The sequence below is a fragment of the Mastigoproctus giganteus genome, chromosome 2, assembly GCF_048544385.1.
Source record: "Mastigoproctus giganteus isolate SK-2022 chromosome 2, ASM4854438v1, whole genome shotgun sequence".
NCBI lineage: Eukaryota > Metazoa > Arthropoda > Arachnida > Uropygi > Thelyphonidae > Mastigoproctus > Mastigoproctus giganteus.
In genome coordinates, this window is record NC_143576.1 from 31,673,222 (window position 1) to 31,685,667 (window position 12,446).

The window sequence follows — 12,446 nt, forward strand, 5'->3', positions numbered from 1 at the left end:
TTTGAGAGCTGCCATGATGAAACTGTGTGTGTGTATGGGGGGGGGGAATAGTTTAAAGAGGAACACACAACCATCCAACGTGCTGTGACAAGGAGACCACCACTAGTTTACAGTCAAAGTAAATGGTGGTTGGCACATGCTGTCTGGCTGGGACAAATACATTTTTCAATTACTGGCAGATTACAACCAATGTGCACAGAGAAATGTTTCTGAGTAAATCATCCTGTTGTGGAATAAATAATTCTGACTAAATCATCCTATTGTGGCTTGCAGAATAGGCAACCTGATCATGTGCTCATGTCATCAATACCTCTGCCTGCAGTGGGCATAGGAGTACTGTTGCTGACATTGTATAACTGGAATACAGTTACTTGGGGTGATGAATAAAAGTTCTAGCTCCATCATGCTGATGGAAAATGCTGATCAGTGTTACCAAGAAAATGCAAGTTGTGAAATTTTGTTGAATCTCTAGCTCCATTGACATACATGTCAATGAAAAGGCTGATTGTGTTGCCAGCTCTGCTGAAGAGCCAATTTGTTACTACTCTCACAGTTCTTTTTATGGATTATAAGAGTCTAATACAGGCAACTCTCAGTTTACGAACGAGTTCCGTTCCAAGACATTGTTTGTTATACGTTTTGTTCGTTATGTGTATCTTGCATTCCTGAGCTTTTACAATATGTATCATATACGTTAGAAGCCATTTTAAAGTATTAAAACCATGTACTAAACATCGAATGATCTATACGATACATAACTTAAAATAAGAAAAGAATAAAAAAACAAGATATCATACTTCTTAATTTTAATTAAGAGTTACAAAACATAAGAGTTACAAAATAGAAATAAAGAAAATGAGTACAATACCAACATAATATATATGTACTATACATATGTATTAAATTTTTACTTGTCAATATTTTCACCAGAGTTCAATATTTTCCACGTAAGTGACACTAGGTGCAGATGAGGTAGATGAAAGAACATCTGATAATGAAGAAACAGCTGGGTTTTCCACTTTTTTAAAATGTTTTTATAGAAGATTGCACAGTTAGTTACTTTTTTCTTCAAAAATCTCACTGTGGCATTGCTAGACAGTCATAAATGCCTCTTTTCACTTTTGCAATTCTTTCCATATTTGCGTCGTCTTCTTCAAAGATTGCCAACCCCTCAGAAATTGATTTAAAAGCTGTAGCTGTTTTCTGCCTTGTAAATGTTCTGGGAGGGAAGTTGTGGAATATCAGGTTATTCTGTTACTTCAGAATTTAGATGTCTCTATTTCAATTATTTCATCGGTTGTTAATTCCACAATGAGAGTCCAAAAGCTCTTTCACATCAGTCACATCAAGTTCGGGGTCCATTTTATTGCCCAGTTCAACGTCTTGTCACTGGTTCTACTGGCTCCTCAAAATCACTTAAATTATTCACAAACTGTGGACAATTTAACTCACACACCACTTAAATTTGTTTCCTTCATATCCCCTCAGGCACCAGCAATGTTTTGCAATGCATTATAAATGTATGCCTTCCAGAAATACCTTAAGTTCTCCTCTCTGTCTATAAAAGCAATGGCTTGAGAAAAGGTCTGCCTTAGGTAATATGCCTTAAAGGAGGCTATAAGAGACCTCTTCCTAATACAACCTCGATTATTCAGCCAATGGACCAAGGAGACCTTGGTCCATCGGCTGAATAATAGAGGTTGTATTAGGAAGCAAAAAACAATCTTAATTTTATCATTGAAATCAGCTATGTAGGATGGATGGCGAGGGGCATTATCAAGCAGTAATAAAGTTTGGAATAGTAAATTTTTAGATGCACAATACCTTTTTATTTTCCCCACGAGAAAACATTCTACGTGGCGTGGCACGTAAACCAATGTTTTTTACTGGCTAGATTAGTTTTATTAACCAAGAACAGTTCAGTATAATTATCATATAATTTTCTAATATTATTGTAATAAATAAATTTTTTAAAAGTTTATTTATTTAAATCATACAATTATGTTCACTATAAGTTTGGCATTTCGTTTTTTAAGGAACTATCTACTGGCAACTTTAAGAAATTTTGAATGAATTGTGAAGTTTGTTATAGTGAATGTTCATAAACTGAGAGTTGCTTGTAATGACCTAGTTGCTAGTAATGTTCATAAACTGAGAGTTGCTTGTAATCTGTGCACCACTGGCTGGACATCTGCCAATCTCAAGGTGGCAACAAACTCTTACAGATTAAACTCCTTCAGTCTTGCACATCCAATTTCTGCTTAACTTGCAAGAATTCAATTAGCCCATTCACTTTTATATCCTTACTGCCTTAGACCCACCCTTTCTGTCCTTGCTGTTATAATCAGATTGTCCAGTACATCATTATTGACTGCCCTCTTTATGTAGTGTGCCCCAAACTGTTTGGCACACTAAATTTTTATTCAACGAAACAGCACAAACTGTTCTACCTCAAAACATACCTTGAATGAATGCATACCCCTGACTTTGTGTAGAGCTGTTCTTATCTACAACCTTTGTTTTGTGCATTTTGAAATATTTCATATTTTGCAAGTGGCACATCGTTATTAGTGTGTGTGTGTGTGTGTGTGTGTGTGTGTGTGTGTGTGTGTGTGTGTGTGTGTGTGTGTGTGTGTGAGAGAGAGAGAGAGAGAGAGAGACATTCATTCTGTGAACACCATGACTTCCACAGAATGACATTCATTCTGTGGAAGTCATGGTGTTATTAATTTTTGGTTAGCAGAACTTATATTCTTAGCATGAAATTCTTATATGTGCTATAATATTGATTATTTAGAGTTTAGATGATTTTTGTGTTATTTTTTTAAAGTTAATTCTGAATTAATTTTTATTTAATTATTTTTTAATTTATAAATCATCACTTTATATCTAATTTGAGAGCTTGCCCCCTGATAGGGGAGGAATTAAAAATTCAGCTGAACTTAACTTAGATAAGAGTAGTTTACATATATTAGCATCACTTGGTCCTTGAGGTTGTCACAGACATTCTCTCAGATATGCCAGACAAGCTGTACTTGCTACCTGGGAGTCTAAAACGCTGATGGAACTGATATTCGGGTGACACTCAAGTCAAGTGGACCCAATTTCGGCAAAGTCTGGATGGTCTGTGACAGCCAAATCCTCTGCTTGCACCTTCACGATGGTGGGACTGTTAGTAATCCTGGGTATAATCTCCATGCACAAGTACATTGTGGGTGACCACCCAGGTGTGAACCAATGTAAGCAGGGGTCGAGGTGTGGTGCCCACACCACATGGAGGAACGCCGCCCCTCTATGTTACCAGGCAGTACTATGTGGTAGATGCCTCTCATCAAACGGTGAAATACCACCACTTTGCTTATTGGAGGCTTGAAGTGGTGGAACCCATGTTTAGTCTCTAGAGCTAAGTTCCGGTCAACCCTTCCCTATCTCTTCCATCATGCAGTATGATTGATGACTTTTGAGGTTATGATGAACGTCGTGGCGAGATCCAATATTCCTTACATTTCGAGGGTACAGCTCTAAAACGGTGTTCACAAGCCGGCCGCTAGTTAGTACACCGGACCGAACCTATTGTTAACTCTCTAGGAGGCTTCCGGGTCAGCTAGTGTATAATCTTGCTACCTCTACTCTACCAGATAGTGACTGGAGGGAGTCCGAGTAGTGTGTATGCAGGGAGCATTGTCGAGGCCACGTTATGTCAAGGATCTGGGTATATTCTTACCACGTGTACGCCATATCCAAAAATTTCATTACTTCATACAGCATGTCCCACCCACTTTTTCTTACTGTTGAATACACCCTGAATTGTCAAACTAATAGAGCAAGCTTATCTGCGAAAAGATCTAAACCTTCCAAGCACTTCCTAATTCATTTCACAAATATACGTGGTCTCAATTCTAATCTCAACGATTTCCATTTCCACTTGCAGTCTGCCAAACCCCATGTACTTTTTCTGAGAGAATCTCAGTTATCGGTTGATTCAACTACTGCTCATGTCAGATGCCCAAATTATTCGCTGTATGATTCCATTCGCCTCAAAGGTAGTACATGTGCAATGTCCGTTCTGATATTCCCTGTCAGAGACTTGGCAATTTGGAATCTCCTCTCTTTGATCTTCTCTGGCTTAAAATCTCTCTACCTCATTGAGTCAAATTCATCTGTTGTCTCTACCATTCTCCCAACTCCACTAATCATTTTCCTTGGTGATTTTAACGTTCACAACTTCAGCTGGCTTCTGTTTTCTAGTCACACCGACCCAGCTGGTCAAGATGCTGAGGCTTTTGCAATTACTAATGACTTTGCACAGATTGTTCATCTACCTATAAGAATACCAGACAATCCTAATCATACAGCCAACACGCTTGATCTTTTTCTCACAAACAACCCTTCTAAGTACACGGTCGAAGTGAAGAGGTCCTTTAGGCACTTCAGATCACAACTTGGTGATTGTCTCTTCTCCAATGGAACCTTTATCTCATGGCTATTCCCAACCTCGTATTGTTTGGCATTACAAGAATGCAAAATGGGATGACCTGCAAGACTTCTTTTCTTCTTTTCCTTGGTCGGATTACTGTTTCAAAACTTCTGATGTCAACGTTTGCTCAGATCGTGTCAGTGAAATTATTCTTGCAGGAATGGAATCCTTTATCCCACACTCCACTTTAAAATCTCGTCCTTTATCTAAACCTTGGTTTTCCAATAAATGTGCTAAGGCTGTTCAAGGGAAGAATGGTAATTGGCTTGTTTCTAATTCTTCAGTTTCATTTTCTGCCTTTACCAAAGTTCGCAACAATTGTAAAGCTGTTATTAATCAGTCCAAACTAGAATTTGAACAGGCTAAGAGTAGAAAACTTGCTTCTTGCCCTAATGGTAGCGAGCATTCTGGTCTCTTGCCAAAGCTATTGCCGCATCTTTTGCCCATCTCTGCTCCCACCTCTGTCCAAACCAGATGGCTCTGTTGTCACTTCAGCCAAGGATAAAGCTGACCTGCGAGCATCCCATTTTTCTTCCAGCTCATGTATTAAGGATCTTGGTAAAACACCTCCCACCATTCCCAACCCGCTCCATTCAATACCTCCTGTGGTCTTACGTCAAAAGGATATCAGAAGGATTTTGATGAATCTTGATGCTAAGAAAGCTCCAGGTCCCGATGGTATTTCTCCACTTGTTCTCAAAACCTGTGCTCCTGAACTTTATCCTATTCTTTGCCGCCTTTTTTGACTTTCTTATTCCAAAGGTGTTTTTCCTTCTGCTTGGAAATTTGCTCATATCCAGCCAGTTCCTAAAAAGGGTGACAAATCCCTCCCATCCAATTATCGTCCCATTGCAATTACTTCTACTCTTTCTAAAGTAATGGAGAAATCAATTAACCGCTAACTCTTAAACTACCTAGAAACCTTCTGTCTGATCAACGATCGCCAGTATGGATTCCATCAGTGTTGATCCACTGGTGATATTCTGGCTTATTTTACCCATTTATGGACTAATTCAATGGAAAGGTTCGGTGAAACACAAGTAGTTGCTCTTGACATCTCAAAGGCTTTTGATCGTGTTTGGCATAAAGGTCTTCTAAACGAGCTTCCATCTTATGGTTTGCCAACTGTTTTTAGAAATTGGTTATTCAGTTTTCTCTTTGATCGCTCACTGAAGGTGATGGTAGATGGCTCTCTGTCTTCTAACTTCTCCACTAATGCCGGTGTCCCCCAAGGTTCAGTTCTTTCCCCCCACTCTTTTCCTCTTGTATATTAATGACCTCCTTCCATTGACTGGAAATCCAATCCATAGTTTTGCCGATGATAGCACATTGCATTCCACTTTTCATTTTGAGAAACCTTGTCCTGCTCAGTCAGCTTCAATTTCTTGAAAATTTGCTACCAATTCCTTAAATGCCGATCTTCAGGCAATTCTCCAGTGGGGCAAAGACAACTTAGTTGATTTCAACCCTTCTGAAACTCAGTCTTGTCTTATATCTCGCAAAAAGGATTCTTCTGCTCCTATGCTTATCTTTAGTGACACTCCGATTTCTAGGCAAAATGATATATCTCTTTTGGGGATTACCCTGACTTCTAATCTCTCTTGGCACAAGCACGGATATGGATTTTATTGGAGCATTAGCAACTAAGGCTATAATGTGCCAAGGCTATGGCACAAGCACATTACAAATATTGCTTCCTCTGCATCTAAAAAACTTGGTTTTCACTTTTGCTCTCGGCGTTACTTTTCTTCCAAACAGCTGCTCACTTTGTATAAATCGCAAATCCGCCTTGCCATGGAATATTGTTCCCACATCTGGGGTGGTGCCCCCAAAACCTCTCTCAGGCTTCTTGATTCCATTCAGAAGAGGGCAGTTAGGTTAATTAATGATTCATCTCTAACAGAGTTTCTCCACTCACTTTCTTATAGATGTACTGTTTCTGTTGCATGCCTCTTCTACAGATACTTCCATGGGCTCTGTTCTTCTGAATTGGCTTCTATAATTCCCGCTCTCTCTTTCAAAACAGTCCGAACACGTGCCGCCACCAGCCAACATCCATTTAATGTCCAACTTCAAACCCACAGAACCAACTTTTCATCTTCCTCATTTATTCATTCAACTGCTCTTTTCTGGAACAACCTTCCTTCATATGTATTTCCTGAAAATTACAATCTACAGAAGTTCAAGTCCAATGTCAACAAATATCTTCTTTCGTCTTCTCAACCTCCAACCCAAGCACGGTACTAAGTACTATAGGTTCTAATACCTCTCGTGTTTGGGGTTCACATAAAAAAAAAAAAAAAAAAAAAAATATCACAATCCCTATAATATCTTGTTTTTACTGTGATGATGATGTCTTGCTCCCTGAACTTTTGGTGTTTATTGGCATGTCATTGGTGGGAGGTGACAAGGCATATATACATAACTGAAGTATCTCATCATAATGATGACAACGTAACTTACAGGATGAGGGATGCCACCTCAGATTTTGATGAAAACTTGCACCTTGTGTTTGTTTTTATAGAAATATTGTTCGTTCGTTTTTCAGATTCTGAAGACATCCTGCACCTTGCTTTTTTTTTTTTTATATAGATATTGCATATTTGCTTCAATGTAATTAATAATATTTCTGTATAATTTGTTCTGGAACTTTGAAAACAAAATTTTGGTATCTCTCAATCTGGTGAATTAAATCATCATGTTTAATTAAATAATCTGTCTAGGCAGACTGAAGTGTTGAGCACTTGTTACTGTCTGGGATAAGCTAACTTACAATAATACATTGATTAAACAAAATGTGGAGTAAGGCTAAACTATGACAGTTTTACTAAACATTTGAACGTAGACCCCCAAAACCTACATATTGCATGCATATCATGAATTGCAGTGCCAACCTACCTACACTGTGCTGCCACTTTATTAGGTACACCTACCTAATAAAGTGAGCCTCCTTTAGCCTTCAAAACAGCCTGAATTCGTTTAGACATGGATTGAACAAGATGCTCAAAATGTTCTGCAGGAATGGAGTACCATGCAGACATGAGTGTGTCACGCACTTCCTTAAGATTGGACATAGGTGTAGGTCTGCAGCGAACAGCCCTTTCCAACTCATCCCAAAGATGTTCAATACAGATTGAGATCTGTGGATTGAGTGGGCCACTGCAGCAAAGAAAAGTCATTGTCATGTTTCTGGAACCATTCCATAGTGATTCGGGCTTTGTGCACCGGTGCATTATCCTGCTGGAAGTAACCATCTGTCTGAGGATAAACTGTCAACATGAACTTCGACTCGTCAGATCAAGCAACTGTTTTTCAATCCTCGATAGTCCAGTGCTGGTGTTGCTGTGCCCACAGGAGGTGTGCTCTCTTGTTCTTCATTGATAACAAAGGTACGCGATGTGGTCGTCGACTGTTGTAGCCCATTCGCAACAAAGTGCGACTAGTGGTCCATTGCGATATTTTGTTCTGCCCACCAAGGTTGCATTCTGACATGATGTGCAACGTTGTAGCCCATCTGTTTGCTTGCACAATTCTAGCCATCCTCCTCTGACCTCTCTCATCAACAAGCAATTTTCTTCCACAGGAGTGCCGTTGAGAGGATGTTTTCTGTTTGTTGCACCATTCTTGTGGCGGGGCCGGTAACCTGGGGGAAAAGTTACCCTCCAGGGCGAAAAGGAGTAATGATGGATATAAATGACTATCCACCACTAGAGCCTTCAAATTCAAGGCCAGACAAACGAAATGATGACCTGAACCAACCAAAAAGGCTCCGAAGAGAAGTGCTGTGCAATGAGATGCCAAACTTCCTTGTAATACATTCGCTCTCCAACCAGCCTGTCGGCAAATTATCACCATTTGTCATCCAAAGATTTTTGGAATCCATTGCTGGAACACCGAAAATGGTTAAACGACTGCAATCCGGAGACCTCCTAATCGAAACAGCCTCCTCAAAACATTCAGAGTTGCTTAAAACAACAACTTTTGCTGGGCTACCGGTATCTATCACTCCCCACAATACGTTAAATTTGTCAAAAGGTGTCATCACAGAGTGGGACCTGATTACAGTATCTGAAAAGGAATTAGTGCAGGAACTGGGCAATCAAAAAGTAATTAGTGCAAAACGTATAAAGACCAAAAAAGATGGAAATCTTGTTCCAACCTGATCCATAATTTTAACATTCAGCACCCCAGATTTACCATCCTCAGTAAAAGCTGGCTATTTAAACTGCTGCATACGGCCTTATATACCTAATCCCCTGCATTGCTTTAAATGCCAAAAATATGGACACTCACAACAAGCATGTAGAGGTGATGCCATTTGTCCAATTTGTGGTTCCAAGGAGCATACACAAGCAGACTGTTCAGCCCCAAGTCCCATTTGCCCAAACTGCAAAGAAAGTCACCCAGCCTTTTCCAAATCTTGTGAAATGTGGAAAACAGGGAAGAAAATCCAAAAATATAAAATAGAGCACAAAGTTACATACCCTGAGGCACGCAGACAGGTTATGTCGACCATGTTTTTATGGTCGACATAACCTTGGTTTTTATGTTCATATGCATCTCACACTCGAAGCTTTAATTCAACAGCAGCTCAAACAGATGTTTCAATACCTCCCAGCACATCTCTAGCTAAAAACACATTATCAAACTCTGTAAAAGACACGCATCAAATTAAAATCAGTGAATCGACCAACACTCCAATTAGTATCCCAATTGAGACTCGGACAGTCCCGCATGACAAAGAAAAAACTAAAAACAACAATAAACCTGAATCATCCACCAGTAGTATGGAAGTAGATGTAAACCCAGATCATGAAGAACCATTACTAGAACTTCACGCAAGTGACACTATGGATACCGGAAGCCCTACCTTCCCGGAAAAAAAATCCTCCTCAATCATCCTCAACTAAACCAAAATGAACCACAGCATCTTACAATGGAATTGCAGAGGCTTTCGTTCCAACACAGACAATATTCAATACTTAATTTCTTCTTCGATAAAGAACTATTGCATTTATCGAAGAGATCAAAATACTGCTAACGCTGCCCATGGTGGGTGGTGTGGCAATCCTAGTAAATTCAAAGATCCCAACTAAACATATCCCACTCCAAACTGAAATAGAAGCTGTTGCTGTTCGTATAACTCTGCATGGTGCAATAACACTAGTCTCAATCTACCTACCACCAAACTGTACTTACTCTTTAAAAGATCTTAAAGACCTCTTTATACAGATACCTCCACCTCTCTTAAAGGGGACTTTAACGGGCACCACCCATTATGGGGCTCTCCTAAAATGGATAGACGAGGCTGACTAATTGAAAGTTTTTTGGAGGCACTTAATCTTACTATACTCAATACAGGTGCACCGACACACGTACAGCTCCCAGCAGGACACACCTCAGCAATAGATTTCTCAATTTGTTCACCAGTACTAGTCCCAACCATAGAGTGGTATGTAATAAACAATTCCATGGGCAGTGACCACTTCCCAATAGTGTGCAACTTTCTGAAAGCAAAGACTCCTTCAATTCAACCCTGCAGAAAGTGTAAATTTGTCTGAGCAGACTGGGCAAAATTTCAGTCATCAATCGACCTTGATGAGGAAAAAATTCGCCTCCAGCATTGATAATGTGACAGATTACATCATGTCACATCTTCTAAATGTGGCTAAAGACACGATACCACTATCAAATCCGCCGGGCCGAAAGCATTATAATTACTGGTGGAATGACAAATGCACCACAGCAAAGAGAGCAAAAAATAAAGCTGGGAATTTTTTTCGGCAGTGCCCGAGCACAGTCAATCTCATTAATTATAAGAAATTAAGGGCAAATGCACGCTTCATACAAAAGCAAGCAAAGAAAGAATCCTGGACCCGTTTTGCATCCAGTTTTCACAGAAATACTGATCCCAAAATAATATGGAAAAAAATTAGACAGCTGTCTGGTAAGTTTCCTACCATACCTTCTCCAATCCTCTCCTGGAATGGGAAAGATCTATCTAATCCTGTAGATATAGCCAATGCTTTGGGCAATGTTTTTGCAGAAATCTCCGCAACATCAGCCTATACTACCTCATTCCAAAGAATTAAAAACACTAAAGAAAAGCATGGTATTAATTTTGAAACTTCCCACCTTCTCCCATATAATAAACCTCTGTAATATTCTGAACTGTTACATGTCATTAGAACAGCCCGCAATGGTGCTGCTGGACCAGATGGGATTTATTATGTCATGCTACAACATCTTAATGACAAAGCTTTGCGCCGCCTCCTAGTCTTTTACAATTGCATATTTTTAGAAAATGTTTTTCCAGCTTCTTGGCATCGCTCTACAGTTTTGGCATTCCTGAAACCTGGAAAAGATCCATCCAACCCCTATAGCTATAGACCCATATCTCTCAAGCTGCCTCAGTAAAATCCTTGAGAAAATTATCCACAGAAGGCTCGTCTGGATCATTGAGTCAGAACAACTAATGAGCCATAGTCAATGTGGCTTTCGTCAAAACAGGTCATATATAGATCTTATGGTCAAGGCGGAATTTGCCGTAATGCTTTTGTCAAACATGAACATCTAGTAATGGTTTCAATACTACTTGTGACTTGCAACATTGTGGGGCAAACCATTTGTGTGCACAGCAGAGTGTACCTAATAAAGTGGCAGCGCAGTGTATGTTGCAGCATACACTGTGCAAAAAAAAAAAAAAAGAAGAAACAAATGACAGACTGAAAGCATGAGATCTTTCAAAACTTGATTCCTTTAAATTTTGACACCATAGGTTCTACTACATTTTCTTTTGAAAACTGCAAGTTTTGCACATTACACTATCTGTCTCTCTCACATATGCAAAACATATATCTTTTTTTTATTTGCTTTTCCTTCTCTCTCCAGCTGGCTACTGTATTATAACTTATTTGTTGGGAGTTGGAGACAGACATCTAGATAATCTTCTGCTAACTAAAACAGGTGGGTAAATTAATTTTGTATTAAACCTTACATCTTTTTAGTATTTTTGCTATTGTAATATATTGCAAGCTGTTTTAAATTGGTTGATTTACTAACAATTTAAAAATACTTTTGAATGTCAAGAGTAAAGCAGTTCTGCTTTACTTGTTACGTGTTCAGGGAATGTCTGGAATAAAATCTGCAGATGGCTGGAGCAGTTTTTAAAGGCTAGAATGCTTGGTTTTCTGTTAAACTAATAGACTTTTCTTCTTTATTGAATATTTCATATATTCATCTAATATTTGTAAAATAATAAGAGGAGTTTACCTCAATATAGTACGTAGAACACTTCCGTATGATACCCTCCAGAAATTAAAATGGAAAAAAACGAAAAAATCGACAACTTACTGGTACATTAGAGTAAAATATAAATAATTAAAAAACCAATTTAACACAATTCAAATCAATTTAAAACAATTAAAAATCAAATTAACGCAATTAAAAGAATCTAATGAAAATATTCCAAATGATTTTCCTTCCTGAAGCTGACAACGCTTTTCGACTGTATGTCGTGATCACAGGAATGAAAATTACCGAATCAGGTTAAACCTGAAACTTATAGTGATTATTTGTCTTCACGCATGTGCGTAAAGGTCCACGCATTGGAGATCAAATATGGCTGCCGAACATTAACAGAATTCTCGTGTGATTTAATTTCTATGGTTTCTGCAATTAATAGTCGTGTATAATTACGTTGAACATTAAGTATTTTGGCCTCGTTAAATAAAAAAGTATGTTTTTCGTTAATGGCATGAAAGGCTAATTCTGACGCTGCTGAACAAGAAGCACGAACTGAGGCTTCGTGTTGATTTACACAAATATTAAGAGAAAATCGCGTTGAACCTTGGTAAGACGAGTTGCAATCACCGCAAGAAATGTTGTATATCAGATCATTAATTTGTTGCAAACGCGGAAAGAACCGAGCAATTGTTCAGTATAATGCGTAAATTCCGTATTGGCCTGG

The 12,446-nt window shown here is 38.8% G+C and overlaps 1 protein-coding gene across 4 annotated transcripts in view; it reads left to right on the forward strand.

Moving 5' to 3' along the window:
- The window catches only part of Pi3K59F (phosphatidylinositol 3-kinase 59F), a 349,960-nt gene that overhangs the window by 270,073 nt on the left and 67,441 nt on the right, over positions 1-12,446 (forward strand). For all 4 annotated transcript variants that reach the window (XR_016547875.1, XM_090388562.1, XM_090388556.1 and 1 more), the window contains one exon: positions 11,369-11,443. Coding sequence is in view for 3 of the 4 variants with exons in the window: in XM_090388562.1 (XP_090244688.1) it covers positions 11,369-11,443 (75 nt within the window). In the remaining variant the exon portion in view is untranslated. The remainder of the gene's footprint in view (positions 1-11,368; positions 11,444-12,446) is intronic.